The sequence below is a fragment of the Oryctolagus cuniculus genome, chromosome 1, assembly GCF_051225735.1.
Source record: "Oryctolagus cuniculus isolate XC-2025 breed Fujian yellow rabbit chromosome 1, ASM5122573v1, whole genome shotgun sequence".
NCBI lineage: Eukaryota > Metazoa > Chordata > Mammalia > Lagomorpha > Leporidae > Oryctolagus > Oryctolagus cuniculus.
Window position 1 is genome coordinate 68,042,431 of NC_142867.1, and position 21,231 is coordinate 68,063,661.

A 21,231-nucleotide genomic window follows, 5' to 3' on the forward strand; every position below is an offset into this window, starting at 1 on the left:
CTTCTCGTGTCCGCCTGCCTCTCTGGGGGGAGGGGCAGTGGAAGACCATCTCCCCGGCCCGAGGATCTGGCCTCTGGTCAGAAGGACTTGGCAGTCGCAACCAAGGCTGGCCCCGGCTGCCGTGCCATGAGTCTGAACTGAGATCCCTGGGGTCGCTCTGTTGGACCTGCCGCTGACCATCACATCTGCACCGGGTGGGCCCTGTGCCGAGCCCTGCCCAATGGGCAAGCTGGTCCCCCCTGCCCCCGAGCAGCCTCCCAGCTGGTGGGGTTGGCCAGTTACAGCTGCTGGTCAGGACAAATGTGGGGCCCCTCCAGGGCTCGTTAACCTGGCAGATTCTAGAAGGCTTACACCTTGAAGGACCTGAGAAAGATGAGCTTGGGAGGGGGGCACAGGAGGGTGCGGGGCGACCAGAGCAGGGGCCGTTAAGTGCAAGGTGCTGGCAGCCCCAGCGAGGAAGCGGGGTGGGGGGGAGTTGCATTTGAAAGGTCCTTGTGGAGGGGCGTGGGTAAGTGCAGTGAGATCAAAGCTAACCAAGACCAACTCTGCTATAGTTTGGGTGTTTGTCCCCTAAAGTTTCATGTGCTAGAAGTTCTCCCAGTAGGCAGGGCTGGAGGTGGTGGCCCTTTAAGAGGTGGGCGCTGGTGGGAGCCAGGCAGTCATGGGATAAAAGCCCAGAGAGCACGCTCTTGGGCTTCCAGCACACAGACGTCTGCTCCTGCCAGCCATGCGACCAACCGTGTGCCAAACTGTGACGCCTGCCACCGCACTACAACGCAGCACGAGGCCCTTGCGCAATGTGCTACCTGAGCTTGGATTTTTCAGCCCCCAGAACTATGAGCAAAATAGATCTTTTTCCTGTAAAGTACCCCATCTTAGGTGTTTTGTTACAGTGAGAGAAAACACACCGAGACACCCATTATGTCACCTGCTTAGCAAAGTGCCTGGTCCGCAGTGGGTGTTGGGAATGTCGCGGTTACCATGGCGTGGGAGACCACATCACCCCCACTCCTTAGCAGCTCACACCTGCGTTCTGCCCCAGCTGCCAGCGAGGGGCCTCGGTGCCCATGTGCTCCCACCTGGGCCTCATCCGCCCCAGCTGTGCAGGGCTGCGCCCACGTGTCCAGCCCAGCGTGGGAGGCCAGGAGGCAGTTGGAAGAGCGTTAGGTGCTGAGTACTGGCAGCAGGTGTGAGTGCAGTGTTCCAGAGCAAGCCCTTAAAAAAAAATGGGGGGAGGGGCCAGCGCTGTGGTATAGCGGGTGAAGCCGCCACCTGCAGTGCCAGCATCCCATGTGAGTGCCGGTTTGAGTCTTGGCTGCTCCACTTCCGATCCTGCTCTCTGCTATGGCCTGGGATAGCAGTAGACAATAGCTCAAGTCCTTGGACCCCTGTACCCATGTGGGGAACCCGGAGGAAGCTCCTGGCTCCTGGCTCCTGGCTCCTGGCTTGGGATCTGCGCAGCTCTGGCCATTGCGGCCATTTGGGGAGTGAGGCAGCAGATAGAAGTCTCTCTCTTTCTGTTTCTGTTTCTCCTTCTCTCTCTGTGTAACACTAACTTTCAAGTAAATAAATAAATATATTTGTAAAACATTGGGGGTGCTGGCATTGTGCCACAGCGGGTTAAGCCATTTCTTGCGATGCTAGCATCCCATATGAGTGCTGGTTCAAGTCTTGGCTGCTCCACTTCCAATCCAACTCCTTGTTAATGCCCCAGGGAAGGTAGCAGAAGATGGCCCAAGTGCTCGGACCCCCACCAATCATGTGGGAGATGTGGATGGAGTTCCAGGCTCCTGCCTTTGTCCTGGCCCCGCCCTGGTTGTTGCAGCCATTCGGCAAGTGAACCAGGTGGAAGATTCTCTCTCCTCTCTTTCCCCACTCCCTCTCCCCTTTCCCCCTTCTCCCCTTTTCTCTCTCTCCCCCTCGCTCCTTCTTTCCTTACCCTACCTCCCTCTCCCCCCTGCCCTTCAAATTAAAAATTTATTTCACAGAGAAAGATCTCCCCTCTGCTGGTTCCCGCCCCAAATGCCTGCAGCAGCTGAGGCTGGGCCAGACTGAAGCCAGGAGCAGGGAACTCCATCCGGGTCTCCCACGTGGGTGGTAGGCACCCAAGTGCTCAAACCATCATCAGCCACTTCTCAAGATGCACATTAACAGGAAGCCAGAATGGAGAGCAGAGGCAGGACTCCGACGCAGGGGCTCCTGGAAGGGCTGCAGCATCGTAACCGCTGCGAATGTCCACTCCTGGAGCAGGGCCACGGGGTTGAGGTGTGCTGCAGCATTCGGGGTCTCTGTCTGTGGGAGCCCTAACCCGCCAGAGGCTGCCTCCCCGGCGCCACGCCAGCAGTAGGTGGTGGAGCCTGTGCAGCCAGCAGGTGGCGCTGCTGGGTCATGGTTCCCCCTTGGTCACCCCCTCCCTTCCTCCACATTCCTGGCCCCTCACTCTGTCTTCTGGGCGGGATTCCTGCAGACACACCCCAGTCCCCCGAGCTAGGGAATCCCAAAGTGCCACTGCCCCTGCAGGGCTAGCACTGCCCCTGGAGAGTGCACCAAGGGGACAGCTGTCAGGTGCCGCTGAGGGCAAAGGGTGGGAAGGAGGGAGTGCCCCGGCCAGGGGAAGCTTTCCCGTCTTGCCAGGTGTTTCTTGTCTAGCTCCTGTCCTTTGAATGGTATATTTCACTTCCCTCTGTGTGTGTGCCTGTCACCTATGGGACTGCTCTTAGCCAGCCGGTTTGGCGAAGTTTCCTGTTGATTCTAGAACAAGACACATCCCCAACCCCCAGAACAAGCTGTGCAGGGCAACGCTGAGTTGATGCAGTGGGGGCGGGGGAGCTGCCAGCATGTCGGCTGCTGCACCCCCCTGCTTCTCCTCTCCCAGTCGGCAGCAACCACCAGGGAAGAGACAACAGCCATGGGGGCACACAGGGGCTGGGGCCACAGCCAGCGTGTGACCGAGTCAGGATCAAGCTCAGTTTCCCTGCCCGGGGACCAAGGCAGCAGGTAGCAGCACTGCCGATGGCAGGGCAGGAGGCCCAGGCCTCTGCCCCAACGCGGATCCGCAGTGCAGCCACAGAGAGACCCAGAGCCCTTGCTGCAGCACACAGAGCCCGGGGCAGTGTCTGGACATTAGTCCCAGCCCTGACAGCCCGCCCCCCATGCTGATGTCACCACACCAGACCTTGGAGGCCCCCTGCGGCTCCGCCTCCTGGGAGAAGGCTCTGGAGTAGGGAGGGGAGGGTGACAGTGTTGGCTGGACAGCAGCCCTGGGCAGGAGAAGACACAGAGAGACACCCAGAGTGAGCCGCGGAGCACGACTCGGGGCGAGGGCGGGGGGCAGCGGGTCTGCACACACAGACCTGTGACCTCAGCTTCCTGAGCCCTCTGCGCAGGCACAGCTGCCCCCACTGCTGGGTCGCCGTGTCCCAGGTATGCATGGGCCGCTGGGTGTCCTGGGCGTGGAAGAGGGTCGTTGCACTGGGGGGAGCCATGGCATGGCTGTCCCCACAGCCGCTTGATGCTGGGCCTGGGCTTCCTGGCACCTGTCGGGGCTCAGCCCTGGCAGCCATTGAACGAAACTGTCCTGAGCCTGGAAAGACGGAAGCTGTACCCTGCAGAGGGGGAGAGCCCGCGGCATGGAGTTCATGGAGCTGTTTCTGAGCTGAGGCTGGGGCTGGGCGTCCTGGGCCCGGGGGGCAGTCGTGTGGGGTGGGAGAGAGACAGCGACAGAGACACCTCTTTGCCTGTTGCTTGGCTTCCTCTATACTTTATCTGACTCTGTCTCTCTCCTTAGATCCGCTACTTCTTTCTTCTGTGCCTCAAATTTCCCAGCTGTGAAATGGGCATATGGAGCCTCAACTCCAGGTTGTTGAAGTAGCGGCAAGGGAAAATCGGGCGTGGGGTTAATAACCTAGTGAGAGTCTATAGTCCCTGCTGCCAATTGGAAAAGCGACAAACTTGCACATGGCCTAGTTTTATTTTTAGGAGTATCTCAGAGTTTCTCCTGACGGTTGGCCCTCAGGTCCTATGCCCTCACTACCCTCTTCCACTCCCCAAGTCCCACATTCTTTGTGGATCTCTGTTCTGTCCCCGGCTCTCGTAGCTCACGCTGGTGTGTAGGAAGCCAGCCCAGCATCTGAGCGTCCAGAGTGCCCCAAAGCAGCTGCCTGGTGGCCTTGTTGAGTCCACCTCCCACCAGGCAGCCAGGCCGGTGCGGGTCCCAGGGGCGCCGTGAGCCCGCTGTGTCCCAGGGCTGCAGGGCCACGGTCAGGGCTCGGGTGTCGGGCAGTGTCATAGGCAGAGGATCAAATGCCTCAGTGCCTGTGAATGGGCCCTTGTGAAACATTGATGTTTACCCCGGGGACAGGTTGGGGGCCCGAGGAGCCTGGTGCCAGGCCCGTGGGCTTGGCGGGGGCAGGGCGTGTTCAATAGCCATGCTCAGCCCCACAAGGCCTTGCTGAGCCATGTCTGGGCCTGGCCCCAGGCTAGGCAAGGCTGGAAACAAGGAGATGGGTGAGCCCCTTCCCTGCGGCCATGCCCTGCCCTGGATCAACTCCCCGGCTCTAGGGACTGACCCTTGACCCAGATAACAGCACACACGTGGTCAGTGTAGTTGTCAGGTCAGAATAGAGGGAAGCAGAGGCCCAGATGCTGTCTGAGCAGAGCCACGGCTCGTGGCTGGAGTTAGTCAGGCACAATTTCAGATGGGGATCAGCATAGGTAAAGAGCTGGCGTAGTGAGACCAGAGAATGGCCCGAGCAAGATGGGGACAGGGAGAGAACAGGCTGGCACGTCAGCAGGGGTCCGCTCCTGCTGGGCTGGAAAAGCCAGGCTGGGGGTGTCGCCCCTCCATCATGCAGGAAGTGGGTGGTCTAGAGGGGCTGCAGCCCAGGAGTGCCATGAGCAGGCTGCCATCACCCACACTCCTGGGCAGCTCTGAGCTAGGAGGTCGGATGCCCAGTCCTAGGCCTGCACTTGCCCTGCCGTGCTGTGTGACGCTGGGCAAGTGTTGCTCCCTCTCTGGGCCTCTTGGGGTGAGGCTAGACTTGAGACTTTCTAGGAGCCCTTTGGGAATTTCTGAATGACAGTGGCCGAGAGAAGAGCTCAGCTGCCCTGAGCAGCAGAGCTGGCAACGGTGGCTGAGGCTCAGGTCACGCGGGCTGGGCTGTGGCCAGAGGGAGAAGAGCCAGCGAGGGTTCCCTCCGGGGGGAGGGGCTGGGGCTTGGGGAGGAGCCCAGCTGACCCCAGCCAGAAGGCCGCGAGGGCCAGCTGACTGCTCCCAGGCTTGACATGGTCTCTCCCCGCAGAACTGCACCTGGCCGGCCGGACAGCAGGGGCATCTGACGCAGGACCATGGTGATCCTTCAGCGGGTGAGTACCGCCCGCTCCTACCCCCACCGTCCCCATCTGCGCCCTCGGAGCCGGGGCCAGCCTCTGAGGGGCTCATCGGGTCCCTGGGCCGTATCCTCTCATCTGCCCACTTGACCGTGAACGTCACCCCAGTCCTTTCTCTCGGAAAACCCCTACTTGGTCCGTGGAAGCCGGCTGCGAGGCCTGGGCTGGACGCACCTGCTGTGTGTCTGCACGGCTTCCTTCTCCAGCCAACCCACCCTGCTGGGCAGAAATGCCTGCTTTCCCCACGTCTCCGAATCTGGGCATCCGAGGCAGTGAGACAGCAGGGGCAAAGACACAAACGTGGGAAGTCCCTGGGGAAGGGGAAAGAGTAGGCGACAGGGCTACTGCAGACCTGAGCCCAGCCTACCCTGAGGACCTGGGCGCACGGTGAGGGGGCCCCCGTGGCCTGAGTGCAACCCCCAGGGGTTTATGGGAAGCGGCAGAGGGCCCCCCCCCCCCCCGGCCCCGCGCCAGCTGAGTCTTCCTGCCCAGGGCTACGGCAGGCAGCCTCTGCCCCTCAGGCCTTCCCCGTGATCAGCCTGAATCCTAATGAGCTCCTGGTCCCAGAGTGCAAGCACGGAATGTGGGCACTGAGCCAGGTGGGCCTGGCCTGGGGCCCGGGAGCTGGCGGGGGCAGGCACTGTGAGGGCTCCGTCAGGAGCAGCCCGGCCCCCAGGCCCACCAGAAACTAATGTAGCAGCCTGTCCTGCAGCCGCCGGGCCACCTGGGGCCAGCATGCTGGGGGGGGGGGGGCTGTGTTGGGGGGCAGGCAGGCTCCTGGGCAGGATGAGGACCATCTCTTGTCCTGGGGACTGGAGGGACCCCTTCTAGAATCCCTTGGCGTGGGACCCGTTCAAGGGCTCATTACAGATGGCTGGGGTCTATGTTACAAAGAAAGGCACCAGCACCGAGTTTGCTGTGTGGATGAGGACAGCCCCCAGGAGGGAGGGCCTGGGCCCAGGGCCGGTCTGGCCCTCGGGATTGTGAGGAGGGTCTCTGGCTCACTGGACCGCCTCCTAGCCCCTGCCCCTCCTGCCTCCTGTGAAAGCCGGCGCACCCCATCTTGCAGGTGTTAGCAGGTGTTAGCAGGTACGCCCAGCTCTGCCCAGCCCTCCAACAGAAAGTACCTTTCTGTTACTTTCATCCCCAGAAATGTCGCAGCTCTGGGGTGGGTGTCAACTGGCTCTACAGTCCTGCAGGGCAGAGCCCAGGCATCCAGGCTCCATGTGGGCCTTGCTACTGATGAGTGGGAGGCCCTGGGCATGTGACTCCGCCCCCCGAGGCTCAGTTCCTCTCTGTGACAGGAAGATGAGCCACTGCTCCCGGGGCTGCTGCTTGAGACAGTGCTTCTGCCCGCCCCCTCATTCCTCCCTTGCCCCACGCAAGGCTTGGCCTCCCCTTCTCTCCCGTCTACCCAGGCCCCAGTGCAACCCCTTCTTTCAGGAAGCCTTCCCTGATTGGCTCACACCATCCGGGTCACACACGGTCTGCCTCTTTCCCTCCCTCCCTGGGGTCTCCCAGTCAGTTCTGGAAGTGATGGGCAGGCTTCATCCATGCCCCGCTGTCTACTCAGCTGCAGGCCCTGCCCCTCAGACATGGAGCTTGGAGCTGAATGACTGAATTGGATCGCTCACTCCTTTGGTCTGATGGACTGGTTATGAACCCCAGCTCCATCACTTTCTAGTTTTGTGGCTGTAAACAAACTGCTACACCCATTTGCCTTATTGGTAAGTAAGGGCTAGCAGTGGTGCCTGCCCCATGGAACGTCTGAGAATCAAATAGCAAATGCAGATTCTGCTTGATGTGGGGCTCAATAGATGTGAGCTGCCGTGACTACTGGTGATGAAGGGATAGAACAGTGTTCCTGTGTGTGACATTCCCCCACCCGTAACTGTCTTTCACTTTCGTTGTGATTAAAAAAAGTTTGAGAGCTCGAAGACTAAGACGGCTCTTTCTCTATATGGAGAGGTCCTGATGTGGAACAAATCAGTGGCAAAGATTCATTCCTCTGTCCTTTGTCCATCCATCCATCCACCATCAATCATCCGTCTACCCATCCGTCTATCCATTCAGCCATCTGCTACCCATCTACCCACCCACCCATCTGTCCATCCATCATTCATCCACCTACCCATTTACCCAACCACCCTCGCACCCACCGATCCATCCATCCGTCCTTTATGCATCCACGCACCCACTGATCCCTCTACCTATCAACCACCCATCCATCCATCTACTCATCCATCTACCCACCCATCTGTCCATCCATCATCCTTCCATCTACCAATCTACCCAACCACCCATGTACCCACCAATTCTTCCATCCATCCACCCATCCACCCACCCACCCTCCTAGCCCTTCTAAGCCCCACAGAATGCCAGACACAGCAGATAGCTTCAGAAAGATGGCCTAAGAGCACAAATCTCTTCACTTATGAGAAAGAATCTTATTATTCGCAGCCTCCATGGTGGTCCTCCTGTTGGCTAGGCAGTCTACGCATGGTCTCATTTTATCCCACAGGGCTATGGGGTAGGGACTGAGGCTCAGGGAGGCTAATTGGAATATATAGCCTGGGGCAGGTCCAGACAGCATAGGCAGCCCTGACAGGGAGGGGAGCCGGCTGTCAGGAAAAAGGAGAAGGTGGGGGCTGCTGTGTAGGGCACAGGGCTTGGGGGAGAAGGGTCAGACGCCAGTGCAGGGTGGCAAGTGCGGGACATGGGCTCTTTCTTAGGGACCCCTTGGTGGTCTGAGCAGACCCACCATGCTGACAGTCCTGGGAGTGGGGATGGCAGGTGTGTCCTCCAGCCACATTCTCACCCACCAGCAAAGGGCCCTGGGCCCCTTCTCTGCCAGCCTGAGCACGAAGCATGCAGAGAGAAAGTGACTGTTCCTGCCCCGGAGGAGCTTCACTGCAGAGACCGCCAGAGACCCTGCGAGGGGTCGCGGGGGAGCCTGGGAACGGGGCAGGCTTCTGGCCTGCCTGGGAGAGGGCGTCAGGGAGGGTGGAAGCCTGGAAGGGGGTGAGGTCTCCGGGAGACGGCCTTGCCCAGGGATGCGAGGCCAGCAGGGCCAGGGTAGGAACAAGAACCCAGGGCTCCTTGGTGACATGACCCCGTCTTTCAGTCTGACCTGATTTCCATCTCTGAGGCGGGGCCAGGGTGGGGACTGCCTGCACTTGACCCTGATTTGTGGGCAGGGGGAGGCTGGAAGATAAATCTGTGTGCTGATGGTGACACTGGGGTTGACACTTTCACTAAAATAGATGCCCTTTGTTGTCTCTTGGAACAGTTTCTGACTCAACGTCTGCTTTGCCTGATGCTGGTATAGACAGCCTGGCTCTCCTTTGCATATTGTTTGCATGGAATGCCATTTGCATGAAATCCTTCTGACCTGAACCCATTTGTGTCTTTGGATCCAAGATGGATTTCTTGCAGGCAACATAAAGCTGGTTTTTTAAAAAAATTTTTTTGTAAATCAATTTTGCCAATTTGTCTTTTGACTAGAGGTCCAATCTACTTCCCTTAAAAAAAAACATTTATTTATTTATTTGAAAGTCAGAGTTACACAGCAGTGGGGGAGGGGAGGGGGAGAAGCGCACTTCCACTCACTGGTTCACTCCCTAGATGGCCACAATGGCAGGGACTGAGCCAGGCGGTGGCCAGAGCTCCTTCCAGGTCTCCTAGGTGGCAGAGGCACAAGTACTTGGGCCATCTTCTGCTGCTTTTCCCAGGCCATTAACAGGAACCTGGATCAGAATGGGGGCTGCCTTGAGGACTTGAACTGGCACCATAAGGGTGACAGCTTTACCTGCTATGCCACAGTGCTGGTCCCTATTGATCTTAATTTTTTTAAAAAAAGTATTTATTCTACTTATGTGAAAAACGGAGAGAGAGGGAAAGGGAATCTTCCATCTACTGGTTCACTCCTTGAATGGCTGCAATGGCAGAGGCTGGGCCAAGATGAAGCCAGGAGCTTCTTCCGGGTCTCCCTTGTGGATACAGGGGTCCAAGTACTTGGACCATATTCGGCTGCTTTCCTAGGCGTATAAGCAGAGAACTGGATCATAAGTGGAGCAGCCAGGGCTTGAACCAGTGCTATTTTGGGATGTTGGCGTCACAGGTGGTGGTTTAACCTGTGCCACATCACTGGACCCTCAATCTATTTACTTTTTAAGGTAATTATTGATAAGAAAAAAACACTAGTTTGCTATTTGTTTTCTAGGTGTCTTATAGATAAATTTCCCCCTCAATTCCCTCACAACTGCCTTTTTTGGTGTTTCATTTTTTTTCCTGATGTTCTGGTTTGATTTCCTCTTCTGTATATATTTTTCCTTAATGGTTTCTTTAAGTCTATAATTATCTTAAATGTGCAACAGTGTCGTTTAAGACAAAGTTAGCTTCAATAGTGTTTAAAGATGATGCTGGCTGCCCCATCCCTCTCCCTTTATGCTGTGGTCACAAATCACATCTTCATACATCGCGTGCGACTCCCCTAGCTTGAGCTGTTATGTAAGTGCTCATCCTTAAATCTCACAGGGAGGGAAAGACGAGTTAGCAAACAGCATGACCTCAGCACGCTGGCTTGTACACTCACCGACGCAGTTACTTTTGTCAGTGTTGCTCTTCTTCTCTGAGTAGTTCAAGCTTCCACTTATTTTTCTAATATTCTGTTATAAAATACGCACAACAAAATGGACCATTGTTAAGTGCAAGGCCACTGGCATAACGTACATCCCTACACTCACACAACCACCGCTATCACGCATCTCTGTAACTCTTCTCATCTCGGAAAGCCAAACCCTGACCCACTGAACGGTAACCCCGCAGCCCCAGGCCCTGGCGCCCTCCCTCCTGCCTGCACCTCCTGGAAGCCCAGTCACCTGCGATCTGGGCTTTTGTGACTGGCAGGACACTGTTCCAGGCACGCCCCGCCCCTCGGTCATTCATGCGTCTAGGAACGCTGGGGCTGCTTCCACGTGTTCGCTGTTGTGAATGAAGCCGCCGTGAACAGGGGTGCGCAGGTTTCTCCCCGAAACCCTGCCTTCGACCCTTCTGAACATTTGCCCTGAAGGAACTGCTGGCTCACGGGGTGATGCTATTTTTCATTTTTTGGGAACTGCCATCCTGTCTTCCACAGTGCGGGCACCCTTTGTCCCCCGCCCAGGGTTGCCTTCTCCGGGTCCTCCCGGGTACTTAGCTCCTGTAGCCACGCCCCTCCAGCTGTTTCACACTCACACAGACGACGACGCCACAAAGGCACGGGGCGCTGACCCGGCTTGTGAGAAGCTGAGCAGGGATCAAACCTCAGCCATCTGGCTCCAGAGTTCAGGCGCCCAGCAGCCCTGCTGTGCTGTCCACTATCTGGGGCTTCCACCCTTATCTGCATCTGGTCTGCCCTCCCTGGGCTGGGGGCTCCGAGGAAGAATGCCCGGAAGTCCGCCAGTGCCTCCTGGGTTCCAGGGTCTGGTTCCTACTCCAGGGGATTCCAGTGAGCAGGTGCTGTGGTTCTGGCCTGGACCGGGGAAAAGACCTCTCCTGACAGCCAAGTCCCCAGGAGGGTAGAGGAAGTGGGCGGGAGTCGCTGCAGCCGGCTCGCCCTGTGCTGGGGTCACGCCCTGATGTCCCTAAGGCTGGGGTGCAGCCTGGGCAGCTCTGTGCCGTCTCTGTCCTCGGCAACCCCATCCCCCACCCTACAGACACTGTTTATTTGCTGGAGTTTGGGCAGGGGGTGGCTTCCAGGATTCCAGACAATGCTGTCAGGGGCCTTGAGGAGATAAGAGGGGGAAGGAGGAAAGAGGGGAGGTGAACTCAGATAAGCAGGGAGAAGGAAGCACCAAGCCGTGGGAGGAGAGTGCCAAGGCCTGCACCGGCCAGGCCCTCTAGACTGCTGGGTAGCCTCTGGCTCCCAGCCCAGCATGCACGGGAGGGAGCCAGGTGCCCGTCCTGCACAGGTGCCAGGCCACGGGAGCCCAGCACTGCCCACTGCAGGGTGAGCTCTGAGCAGTCCCCAGGCTTGCTGCCCTGGGGGATCCAAGAGACGTCTGCCAAGCCTCAGTGGCCTCTCCTGCCCGCCAGACACCCCCGCACGGGTGACCTCGGGCTGGGTGAGGAGGACGGGCTACCCAGGGCTTACCCCTAGAAGAAAGGTTTTAGCCGCCGGCGGCCACAGAACCAGAAAGCTCTTTGGCCCACCTTCTCTTTCGTCTTAAAAATGTCCAGGCTGTGTAGTTTCCTTCCATAGAAAGCGCTGGTTTTCTTCCAAGCTGCAGGCAGAGTCAAGTGCAGGTGCCACGTTCTCCCCGGGCCCTGGAGTCCCGCGGCTGCCTGGGGTCCCGACGCTGGCGCCCCCTCCCCATCCGCCTGCCAGGCGTCACCTAAGCCGCCGTTGCCATGGGCCCGCGGCAGATGGCCCGGTTTAGGGTTCCCCAGCGGGCGCCGCGCGCACGGATTAGGTGAATTAGGGAGCCGTAGCCTTGAGCCTCCGCCGGACCCTCAGCGCCATGGAGTCCCCCGCCGGGCCTGCAGACCCCGACCCCGCCGAGGAGCGCGCTCCGCAGTCCGGCAAATGGGCGCTCGTACGCAGTCTGAACCAGGCTTTCAAGACCTTTGCGGTCCTGCCGGTGAGGCCCGGGCCCGAATGGGGGAGGGTACGCTCGGGGCCTGCCCCGGGGGCCTCAGTTTCCTTGCCTATCAGGAGTCGCACAGGAGGGTCCGCGCAAAAGAGGTCCCAAGATGCTGAGAACTCGGCTTTGGCCACCCTCCGCAGGCGTAGGCGGGAGGGTCTGGTGCTGGGATCCCCAGCAGGGAGCGCCTACAGGTGCGCAGGCAGGCCTGAGAGGCCAGGGCTCCTGTACACGGCTCCCCACACATAGGCCTGTCTGGTGGACACTTGGCTTATGCTTCCCACCTGGGAAAATAAAAACCAGTGTCCCGTGGTGCAATGGAGAGAAATGAGGGCGCCATCCAGAGACAGGCTCCTTCTCATTGCACAGACGGGGACTGGGTCCCAGAGGAGGGAAGAGGCAGGCAGGGCCAGGCTGGTGCTGGGAGATGGAGACAGGCAGCAAGGACAGCTGGCATTTGCAAGGGACTATTGGCTGTACACGCACTCCTTTCCTGTTAAGTCTGGTGAAAACTGCTACCCAGAGAGGCTGAATAACTCACCTAAAGTCACACAGCGTTAGTGACAGCCCTGGGACAAGAACCCAGACCTCTTTAGTTTTTAGTGGTTCTTTTTTCCTTAAGGTTTATTTTATTATATTTTGAAAGGTAGAGTTACAGAGGGAGAGACAGAGAGATTTGTTTGCTGGTCACTCCACAAATGGCTGCGATGGCCTAGGCTGGGCCAGGTCGGAGCCAGGAGCTTCTTCTGGGTCTCACACGTGGGTGGCAGTGGCCCAAGCACTTTGGCCATCTGCTGCTGCTTTCTCAGGTGCATTAGCAGGAGCTGGACTGGAAGTGGAACAGCTGGGACTTGAACCAGGACTCATATACGATGTCAGTGTTGCAGGCCGTGGCTTAGCCTGCTGTGCCACAGCGCCGGCCCCGAGAACACGGCTCTCTTGATGTGTGTTTACTGTGGCTGCGTGCTGGCTCTCCTGAGGCTCGGGGGGTGCCGCGAGAACACTGAGACAGCCCCTGCTGGGAAGTCAGCACTGTGGGGGCAGGGAGACCATCTGCTCTTGCCACACGGGCTGTGTCACAAGAGCCGTCTCTGACGCGGACAGGGCATCCCTCATAGTATGTGATGCTGTTACTGAGTTGTTGCTTTTCTGGCCATGGTGCTCAAACTGGGGCCCGGCGCAGTCATGGTGGGCTGGGGACTGTCTTGGGGAGGCGAGGAGCTGGTGGGATTAGAGCTGGCGCCCAGTCTCCTCCCCTCACCTCCCTCCTCCTGCCCCCCAAAGCAGCTGAGGCGTTCATGCCTTCCTCCCCCTCTTTGTCTCCTCACCCTCCCCAGCGGCTCTCGAACCACCCGCTTTGGGTCCTGGCTTCCTCCTGCACAGCCCCCTGGGTCACTGCTGGACCAGTGACCACGGCCAAACTCCCTTCCGGCTTTGGGCCTCGTTTCCTGGCTGCAGTCTGTTGCTCCAAGGACGTGCCCTGGGCCACAGGAGCCCTCCCCTCAGGGCTTCCGGGGCCCCAGGATTCCCCGTGGAGCTCTTAGCTGCCCTGAGAAACTCTGTCCGCAAGCTCCCACCTAGAGCAGAGCCAGTTAAGCTGCGCCCTCCGGATGATGACCCTAGCTTAGAAGCCACTGCCGCTTGCTGTGTGGCCCTAGGTTCCTCACTTGGCATCTCTGAGCCTCTGCACCTGCTCACGGGAGGTTTCAGTAGGATTGGGGTTATTCTCTGTTCTTCCAGGGACAGCTTGCCTTTTGGGCCCAGGGGCCACCTACACCCAGGGACCCTAGCAGTGCTTCCCGTGCTGACCAGGATCCGGGGTGGGTTTCAGCCCCAGCTCTCTCAAAGGCCCTGGCTTCTGGAGCACACGTGTGCTTGTGTGTGTATGTGTGTGTGTGTTGCACACAGCTCCACAGCCTCCGCACACTCACGCCCTCTCACACACACTGCACCCTTCGCCCTTCCTCTCATGGACGCGGCTGTGCCGGGCGCTGAGGACTCGCAAGTGAGAGACTCCAACCCCAGCAGATGCAGTGCGGGGCGGGGCTGGCCGTGGGGCCCCGTGGGACGGCTCCAGGCTCCGTCCAGCAGCCAGAGCGCAAAGGTCCATCTGTCAGGCCACCTCCTCGGCTTCCTGCCTCACGTGACGGCAAATCCAGCTCCTGCCTGTGGCTCACAAGGCCCGGCTCGCCTTGCTGCCGCCCTGCCCTCCCTGGGCGCTGTGCACCTCTGCTCCGTTCTGCCCCGGAGTCAGAGGGGCCTGGCAGCAGCGGGCGCTCTGCACACTTGACTTTAGGAAGGAATAAACTGGGAAGGGGACGGCCAAGGCGAGGATGTTTGCTCTGGGTCTGTGCAGGGGCGGGTGTCCCTGGAGGGAAGGCGGAGAGGAGCAGGTGGGCCCAGCAGCCCGTGGAGCCCCACGGCCACGGCGGATGTTCAGGAAGCCCCAGGTCTCCTCTCCAGCTCGCTCTTTCCGGGGAGGAAGCTCGGGCAGGGCCCAGCCTGTGTCTCCCTTCCCATCTCTACAAAGTGAGGGCCCGGAGAGGCTGCTGGGGGCAGGCGGCGGCTGAGACAGCGCAGGTTGGCCTGTGACTCACTGAGTCCAACCTCCCTGTGGCGGAGCAAGGTCAGCGGCTCAGCCAAGTCCGAACAGGGCCTGGGGCCTGGGCGCTTCCCCTGGGTGCGCTCCATTGTGAATTCGTTTTATCAGCAGTTTCGTTTCTCATTGTTCTTTGATATTAAGTTATATTTTTTGTTAGAAAGTCTGTGTTCTCCCACGCTCCAGGGAGGTTTAGGAACCAGCCCCAGAGGAAGACTTTTCTAAGATTAGAAGAATATTCAACCCTTTACCCTGAGGCCAACAAGGCCTCTGTGTTCTGGACCAGGCCCTTCTCTCTGACCTCCCTCTCCAGGTCCTTTGCCCTTGACATTCTTGCTGGCCAGTTACTCCCCCTTGCCCTCTGCAGGACTGCCACTTGCCCTTCCAGTCTCCGCTCAGAAATGTCCTCCGCAGAGTGGCTCATCTGACCGCCGAGCCTCAGGTTGGCCGGCTCTGTCTTGGCGCACTGTTCTCCCGGCGCTCACCTGGCTCTGTTTGTTGCCTACTTTCTCAACAAGAACGTGGAGTCCATCATCTCCGCTCGACTCCCCACATAGTGATTCGCCGTCAGCAGGTGCCCAGGACATGTTGGTAGGGCATCACGGCGCTGAACGTGCTTGTCCTAGGTCCGTCACTTTGACTCTTGAGTTTAGATTCAAGTCCTGTTAGTCCTGGTGTGTAACAAGAGCCGGATGCTGCAGGGGACACACAAGCGGCACCCTGCCCATCAAGGTTGGGAGCGCCCCCACGAGCCAGGAGGCAGTATGGCTGAGCTCACCCTGGGCCCAGCACAGAACATGTCACTGGCTTTGATGGTGACCCTGGGAGTCCTCTGGCCCCGCCTCCTCGAGGCCAGCAAAGATGGAGTTTGGGTGGTTCAGTGCTTCTGCTTCAACTCCAGGGAGTCTGTCGTATACCTGCAGGGTGCAGAGCCCTGGGGAGAGCCTCGGCTTGCACGGGCCTGGGCCCGGGGCTGCCCTGCTCTGTGAGCTCTGCTTCCCCGGCTGTAACACAGGAGAACACGGGCTACCGCCGCAGAGGCAGTAGTGAGCCGCATGAGCACGCAGCCCGGGGCCTGGCAGCAGATGGGAGTTTGGCACCAGGCCTCTGGTGGGGGCAGAGGTGGGTCTATGGCTGCCCAAAAGGGATCCTCACGCCCCTGGCTGCTCACCTGGCCTGGGACTCTCTCTCGCCCACAGGGGGACTACGTGTGGATGGACCTGAGGTCCGGGCAGGAGTTCGACGTGCCCATCGGGGCGGTGGTGAAGCTCTGTGACTCTGGGCAGATCCAGGTGGTGGACGATGAAGGCAACGTGAGTCGGCCCCTCCGTCACCCAGCCCGGGGGGACCACAGGCTGCCAGCGGCCCCGGCCGGGCGCCAGGCAGCATCCTGCCCTCAGAGGATGGAGGACTGCCTGAGCCCCCTGCTGCCCCTCATGGAGCTCTGGTGCCCACCGAGAGAACCCCTCCCCTCTTCCATGGAGCTCTGGCGCCCCACCAAGAGCATGCCTCCTCAGGCCGGGCTGCGTGTTCTGTTTCCTCCTGCACGTCACTGCGCTGGGTATTCCAATCGTGTGTGCTCAGGGTGACGTCAAGCTGGGTGCTTCTCACACACAAGGGTGCTGTGTGGTCAGACAGACTGCATCCCGGTCCCGCCTTGCCCACTTATGGGCCCTGCAGCCCTGGCCAGGTCTCTGACCCTTCTGAGCCTCAGTTTCCAACTCTGTGAAAGGGGGGCGTGAGTAGCTGTGCTACAGTTGCTGCAGTCACACATGCGGAGCACCTTGTCAAGTTAGCGGTGGTCCGTAAGCTTAAGTTAGTCACACTCTGATAGGCTACGGCCTCATGCGTATTCATTGTCCCCCGTGACGTGGCTCTAGGAGTTGGTCCTAACCCTCTCTCTTGGCCCAGAAGGCAAGGCAGTGCAGGTCTGGCAGGCAGTCATGGGGAGGACTTGAGTAGGGAAGGAAGGTCTGAGAGTGAGGCCTGCCCCAGGGCCTCTGGGCACAGGTGCACCTGTAAGGTGTGTGCGTGTGTAGTGTGGTGGACATGTGGATGCGATGCTGAGCAGACGGTTGCAGTCTAGGGGGCACAAGAACGTGCCAGCAAGATTTCAGTTCCAGCTTAATTTGGGCTGCACCAGTGCTGTGTCAGGCGCCGGGGACATAGGGATAACATGGAGTCCCTGTTTTTGCCTCCTGGTCTGAAGGAAGAGGATCAGGAAAAAGAGTGGACTGCAAGTTGGAAACAGGCTGTGCTGGGCATCAGGGGAGGGCTCAGGACCCTCAAGGCCTGGGTGTGGATGTGGAGTGGGCAGGTGCACCACACGTAGCCCTGTGGCCCTCGGGGTTTGCAAAGCTCTTTCATCCAAGTTCTGTCTTTGGATGTCCACGGCGTGTCTGAAAGGCGGGGAGAATTGTAACTGTTACCTCATGGGGAAACTGAGGCACAACGAGGGACCATGTGGCTAGCTCACAGCTGTAAGTGGAGGTGCTAGGTTCCGAAGCCGGGACCTCTGGGCCCTCTGCCCGAGTTTTCCCTGTACACCTCAATGGTGGCTGTGGGTCTCGAGGTCTGTGCGGCAGGCTTTTGTCCCCTGGGCTTCAGAACAGAGCGCCTAAGACTTTGTCGCCTGGGCTCCAGGGCAGGGCCCTCTAGGAAGCCGCTGTGAGGTTGAGGTTGCAAACACAGATGGGGTGGCGCACAGACCCACGAGCTGGCCTGGGCCCTCCCCACCTTCCTGGAGGGGACCAGGGACTCTCTGCAGGCTTCAGTTTCTCCTGGGTCATGTTGCAGTCAGATGGCATCCTGTAACTCCGTGTCACTGGATCCTGAAGGAGCCCTCCCGTGTCGCCCCCATCCAAGGCCCTGAGGGTGGGGGCTGCCCGAGGGCTGGAGCGTGGCTGCTGGGGGCTCAGGTGAGGGAGGCTGGGGTCTGACTTTGGTGGTGTTGGCTCCAGGCTTCTGGCCCTTCCTCCACAGGCTATTCCTGCCCCCTCCACTCCGAGCCATCCCCCTCTGCCCCTCCATCCTCCCTCAGATGCCTAGCAACCTGCGAGCAGCACCAGGCCAGTCACTTGGGGTTCCCGAGTCAACAGTAGGTGTGGCAGTGGGAGTTCTTGGAAAAGCTTCCTCTGTGAGTCAGTGAATGAATGAATGGATGAATGAATGAATGAAAGGTTATGACTCAGGCCTCAGAGGACTCCTCGAGCTCTGACTGTCCAAGCCACGCCCATGGCCATCCATATCCTTGACAGAGCACAGTGTCTCTGTCTCTCCAAGCTCAGCCACAGGTCAGATCTTTACCAAACACTTCCAGGCCCTGGGATTGGCCATTAGCCAAGGTGACCCCAGGCTCTGGCTGTCCCTCTCCCCGTCATTCCTTTAGCTGTACGCATCACCTACTTCCCTGGTACCCCCTTGGCCTGTGCTGCAGGTGCTGGGCACCTTAACCTGAGGGTGCTGACCTCAGCCAGGAGCCATCGCAGGCAGAGGCTCGGCCTCTTCCCTCCTGCGTGTGACTGGCCCCTGGAAATGGGTCAGGAATTCTCTATTGGGGGTACCATGAGGAGCAGATGAGGTCATCTATCTTCTTTTTATAAAAAGTCATTTATTTATTTATTTTTTAACAGAGTTAGACAGTGAGAGAGAGAGAGAAACAGAGAAAGGTCTTCCTTCCATTGGTAGCAGGCAGAGTGATGGGGGGTAGAGAGAATGAGAGGGAGAGAGGGAGAGTGAAAGATCAATCTTCTATCTACTGACTCACCTCCCAAATGGCCACAACAGCCTGGGCTGGGCCAGACTGAAGACCGGAACCTGGAGCTGTATCTGGGTCTCCCAAGTGGGTACCAGGACCCAAGCACTCAGGCCATCTTGCATTGCATCTCCAGACACGTTAGCAGGGAGCTGGATTGGGAGCAGAGCAGCTGGGACTCACAGCTTAACCTGCCACACCCCAACGCCAGCCCCAGTATCGATTTGTAGAACGGCGCGCAGTACCCAGCACTGGCTCCATGGGTCTGGCTGGAGAGAACTGTACACCAAGCTCAGTCACTGCATCTGTCAGTCCCCAGCATCTGCCACACAGTGGGGGGTGGGGGGTGGGGGTGGGGTCCTTCCTGTTTCATAGGTGAGGGTGTGGCAGCTCAGGCAGGTAAGGTGACATGCTCCAGGGGTCCAGGGTCCTGCAGTGCCTGAGCTGCCCCTTAAAACATCAAGGGCAACACTGGGGACCCAAGCTCAGGGTCAAGTGGGGAAGCTAGACAGCCTGCCGGTGAGCTCTCTCTCCTCTGGCCTACAGCGGGGCCTAGGATTGAGTCAAGGAGTGAGGACCAAGCAGAAGGAATTTTCCAGTCGGATCAACTTTTATCAAGAGCAGGTACCCGGGAGGAAGGAATGTTCCACGCTGGATTGGAAAGTCCAGGTGGGCCTGCGGGAGGGCCCGACCTAGACGGAAATGCTCTTGGTCCACGAGGTGCCGGAAAATGCCCGGGAAACTGATCTGTGGCCTCCGGCTGGCCTGATCTCTCGGAGAGCCTCAGGCAGGCCCCATCCTGCTCTGAGTGTGCAGCCTCCTGGGGGTCTCTCCATGACTGGGACTTGTCTTCTGGTTCAGACCTGGTCCTCAGCAGTCACCACCCATCAGGGCTCCCTGGCATACCATGTGTGCCTGGCTCCACTACAAGGCACTGGCCCAAGGTGCACAGGTGGGCATGGGGGTGGGCGGCCTTCTGCACTGGGCCACACTGGGGCTCAGTCTCCCTGCTGAGTAGGCAGCAGGTGGAGGGAGCGCAGCGAGCAAAGTCACAGTGGCATTTGGGGGAGTGGAGTACCTGCCTGGGACGAGGCTCCTGGGTCCTGGCCTTTGGGGTTGGCAGGGCTGTGGGGGCTGCCCTCGGCTGTGGCACAGGTTAGGCCCAGGGGAGGGGAGGCTCCCAGTGCAGGAGGAAGCCAGGGCCCTGCAGGCTTGGGGAGCCCATGTTCTCTTCCCCTCTGCCACCACGGGGTGCAGGAGTGGTACAGGCAGCAGTAAGAGACTGGGAGGGGGGCAACCCCAGACTTCCCTCTGCTCAGCTCACAGCTGCTCAACCTTCACCTGGGGGCCACAAAAGTCATCAGCAAGCCTGGTGAAATATATCCCAGGGCTGCCTCCCTCCCCCCCCGCCCCGCCTCTGCCATGGCCCCGCCTCCTGGCTCTCCTGGGCGGGGCCAAGCCTTTGCCAGCCGCAGAGGCCTTGCTGCTCGCTTGGCCTGGAATTCCCACCCTCACCTCTTACAGTGGTCTCAGCGCCAGTGTCACAACCTCAGAGGGATGAACCCTGGCCACTGAGTCCCCAGCGGCCCCCTCTGGGCGTCTGCTGGTTTACACGGGGCACTATGGGGAATTACTTTGTATGTGTTTGTTCCTGGAAGCCTGGATTTGACGCAAGGCTAACTCCAATTATTCCATGTTCCATTCTCTCCTGCAAAGTCACTGGGCCACTCTGTTCCCCTTAATGTCGCTCATGTGGTGGGGAGGGTCCCCCAAGAGAAGGAGGTGACCTGGGGGGTTGGGGGGTGACGGGATCCTGGAAGAGTCAACCCTGTTAGAGCTGGCAGACTTTGGCCATGGGTTGCACGGACCCGGGCTCCCGCCCCCGCTGCCGCTCACCCTGCAGCCTCAGCCAGGAGAGAGAGCTAACACGAGCAACCTTTGCCCCGCAGGAGCACTGGATCTCCCCGCAGAGTGCCACGCACATCAAGCCTATGCACCCCACGTCTGTGCATGGCGTGGAGGACATGATCCGCCTGGGTGACCTCAACGAGGCGGGCATCCTGCGCAACCTGCTCATCCGCTACCGGGACCACCTCATCTATGTGAGTGCAGCTGCGGCCCCGCCCACGGCCACGGCCCCGCCCACAGCCGCAGGCCCCGCCTCCAGAGGGCTTGCCTGCAGCTGCAGGTCCCGTGGCTCCTCCTCCTGTGGGGTTTGTGTGAAGGGGGCACTTGTGCCTCTGTAAGCCTTCAAACCTCTGGGCAGCAGTGAGAGGCTTAGCGCTTTGCCCAGGAGCTGGGAACCGCTGCTGCTGGGTGTTTGCTGGGGCCTGGGGCCTGCCACAGGGTCCTCACGGCGTGGGGGAGGGTGGATAAGGAGCCTGGATACTCAGCAGGGCCCAAAGCAGGAAAGCGCTCCTCTGCACCTCAGGCCAGTCCCCCCGCCCCCACTGTCTTCCACCCGTCTCACTGAGCCAGGGTAGTGACCCTATGAGGGCGACTTGGAGAGCAGCAGAACCCACAGAGTGGTCACGCTTGCTGGCCACAGCAACCATTACAGGTTCCCAGAATTATGGGGGACCCCAAAGGGCTTGTGTTTCTGTGGGTTTATCTGCTGATATTTACCATGTTAGAAGTTACAACTGAGAACTTGAAAAGTGTTCATTGAAAATCATCAGTAGGATAACAAAGATGACATTTTATGAAAAATAATTACATTTGCCAGAATAAAGAAAAGTTAGAAGATTAGCCTTGCTTTCCAAGTTCACACCTCTGCAGTGCTGGGTTTGCTAGCAGACTACCAGACTGGCACGTCTGCTTCCCACGCAGTCTGATGCTGGTGTTTGGTGGCGCTGAATGGGGAGCGC

The 21,231-nt window shown here is 59.2% G+C and overlaps 1 protein-coding gene across 3 annotated transcripts in view; it reads left to right on the forward strand.

Annotated features, from left to right (window-relative positions):
- Positions 1 to 3,287: 3,287 nt before the first annotated feature.
- The window catches only part of MYO7A (myosin VIIA), a 67,582-nt gene continuing 49,638 nt past the window's right edge, over positions 3,288 to 21,231 (forward strand). The window contains exons 1-4 of one of the 3 annotated variants that reach the window (XM_070075774.2): positions 3,288 to 3,423; positions 5,301 to 5,364; positions 15,810 to 15,923; positions 20,314 to 20,466. In XM_070075774.2, the coding sequence (XP_069931875.2) occupies positions 5,347 to 5,364; positions 15,810 to 15,923; positions 20,314 to 20,466 (285 nt within the window). In that variant the 5' untranslated portion in view covers positions 3,288 to 3,423; positions 5,301 to 5,346. Of the gene's footprint in view, positions 3,424 to 5,300; positions 5,365 to 11,761; positions 12,009 to 15,809; positions 15,924 to 20,313; positions 20,467 to 21,231 lie in introns of those variants that run through there. The other 2 variants (XM_051850518.3, XM_051850537.3) reach the window with 2 other exon arrangements.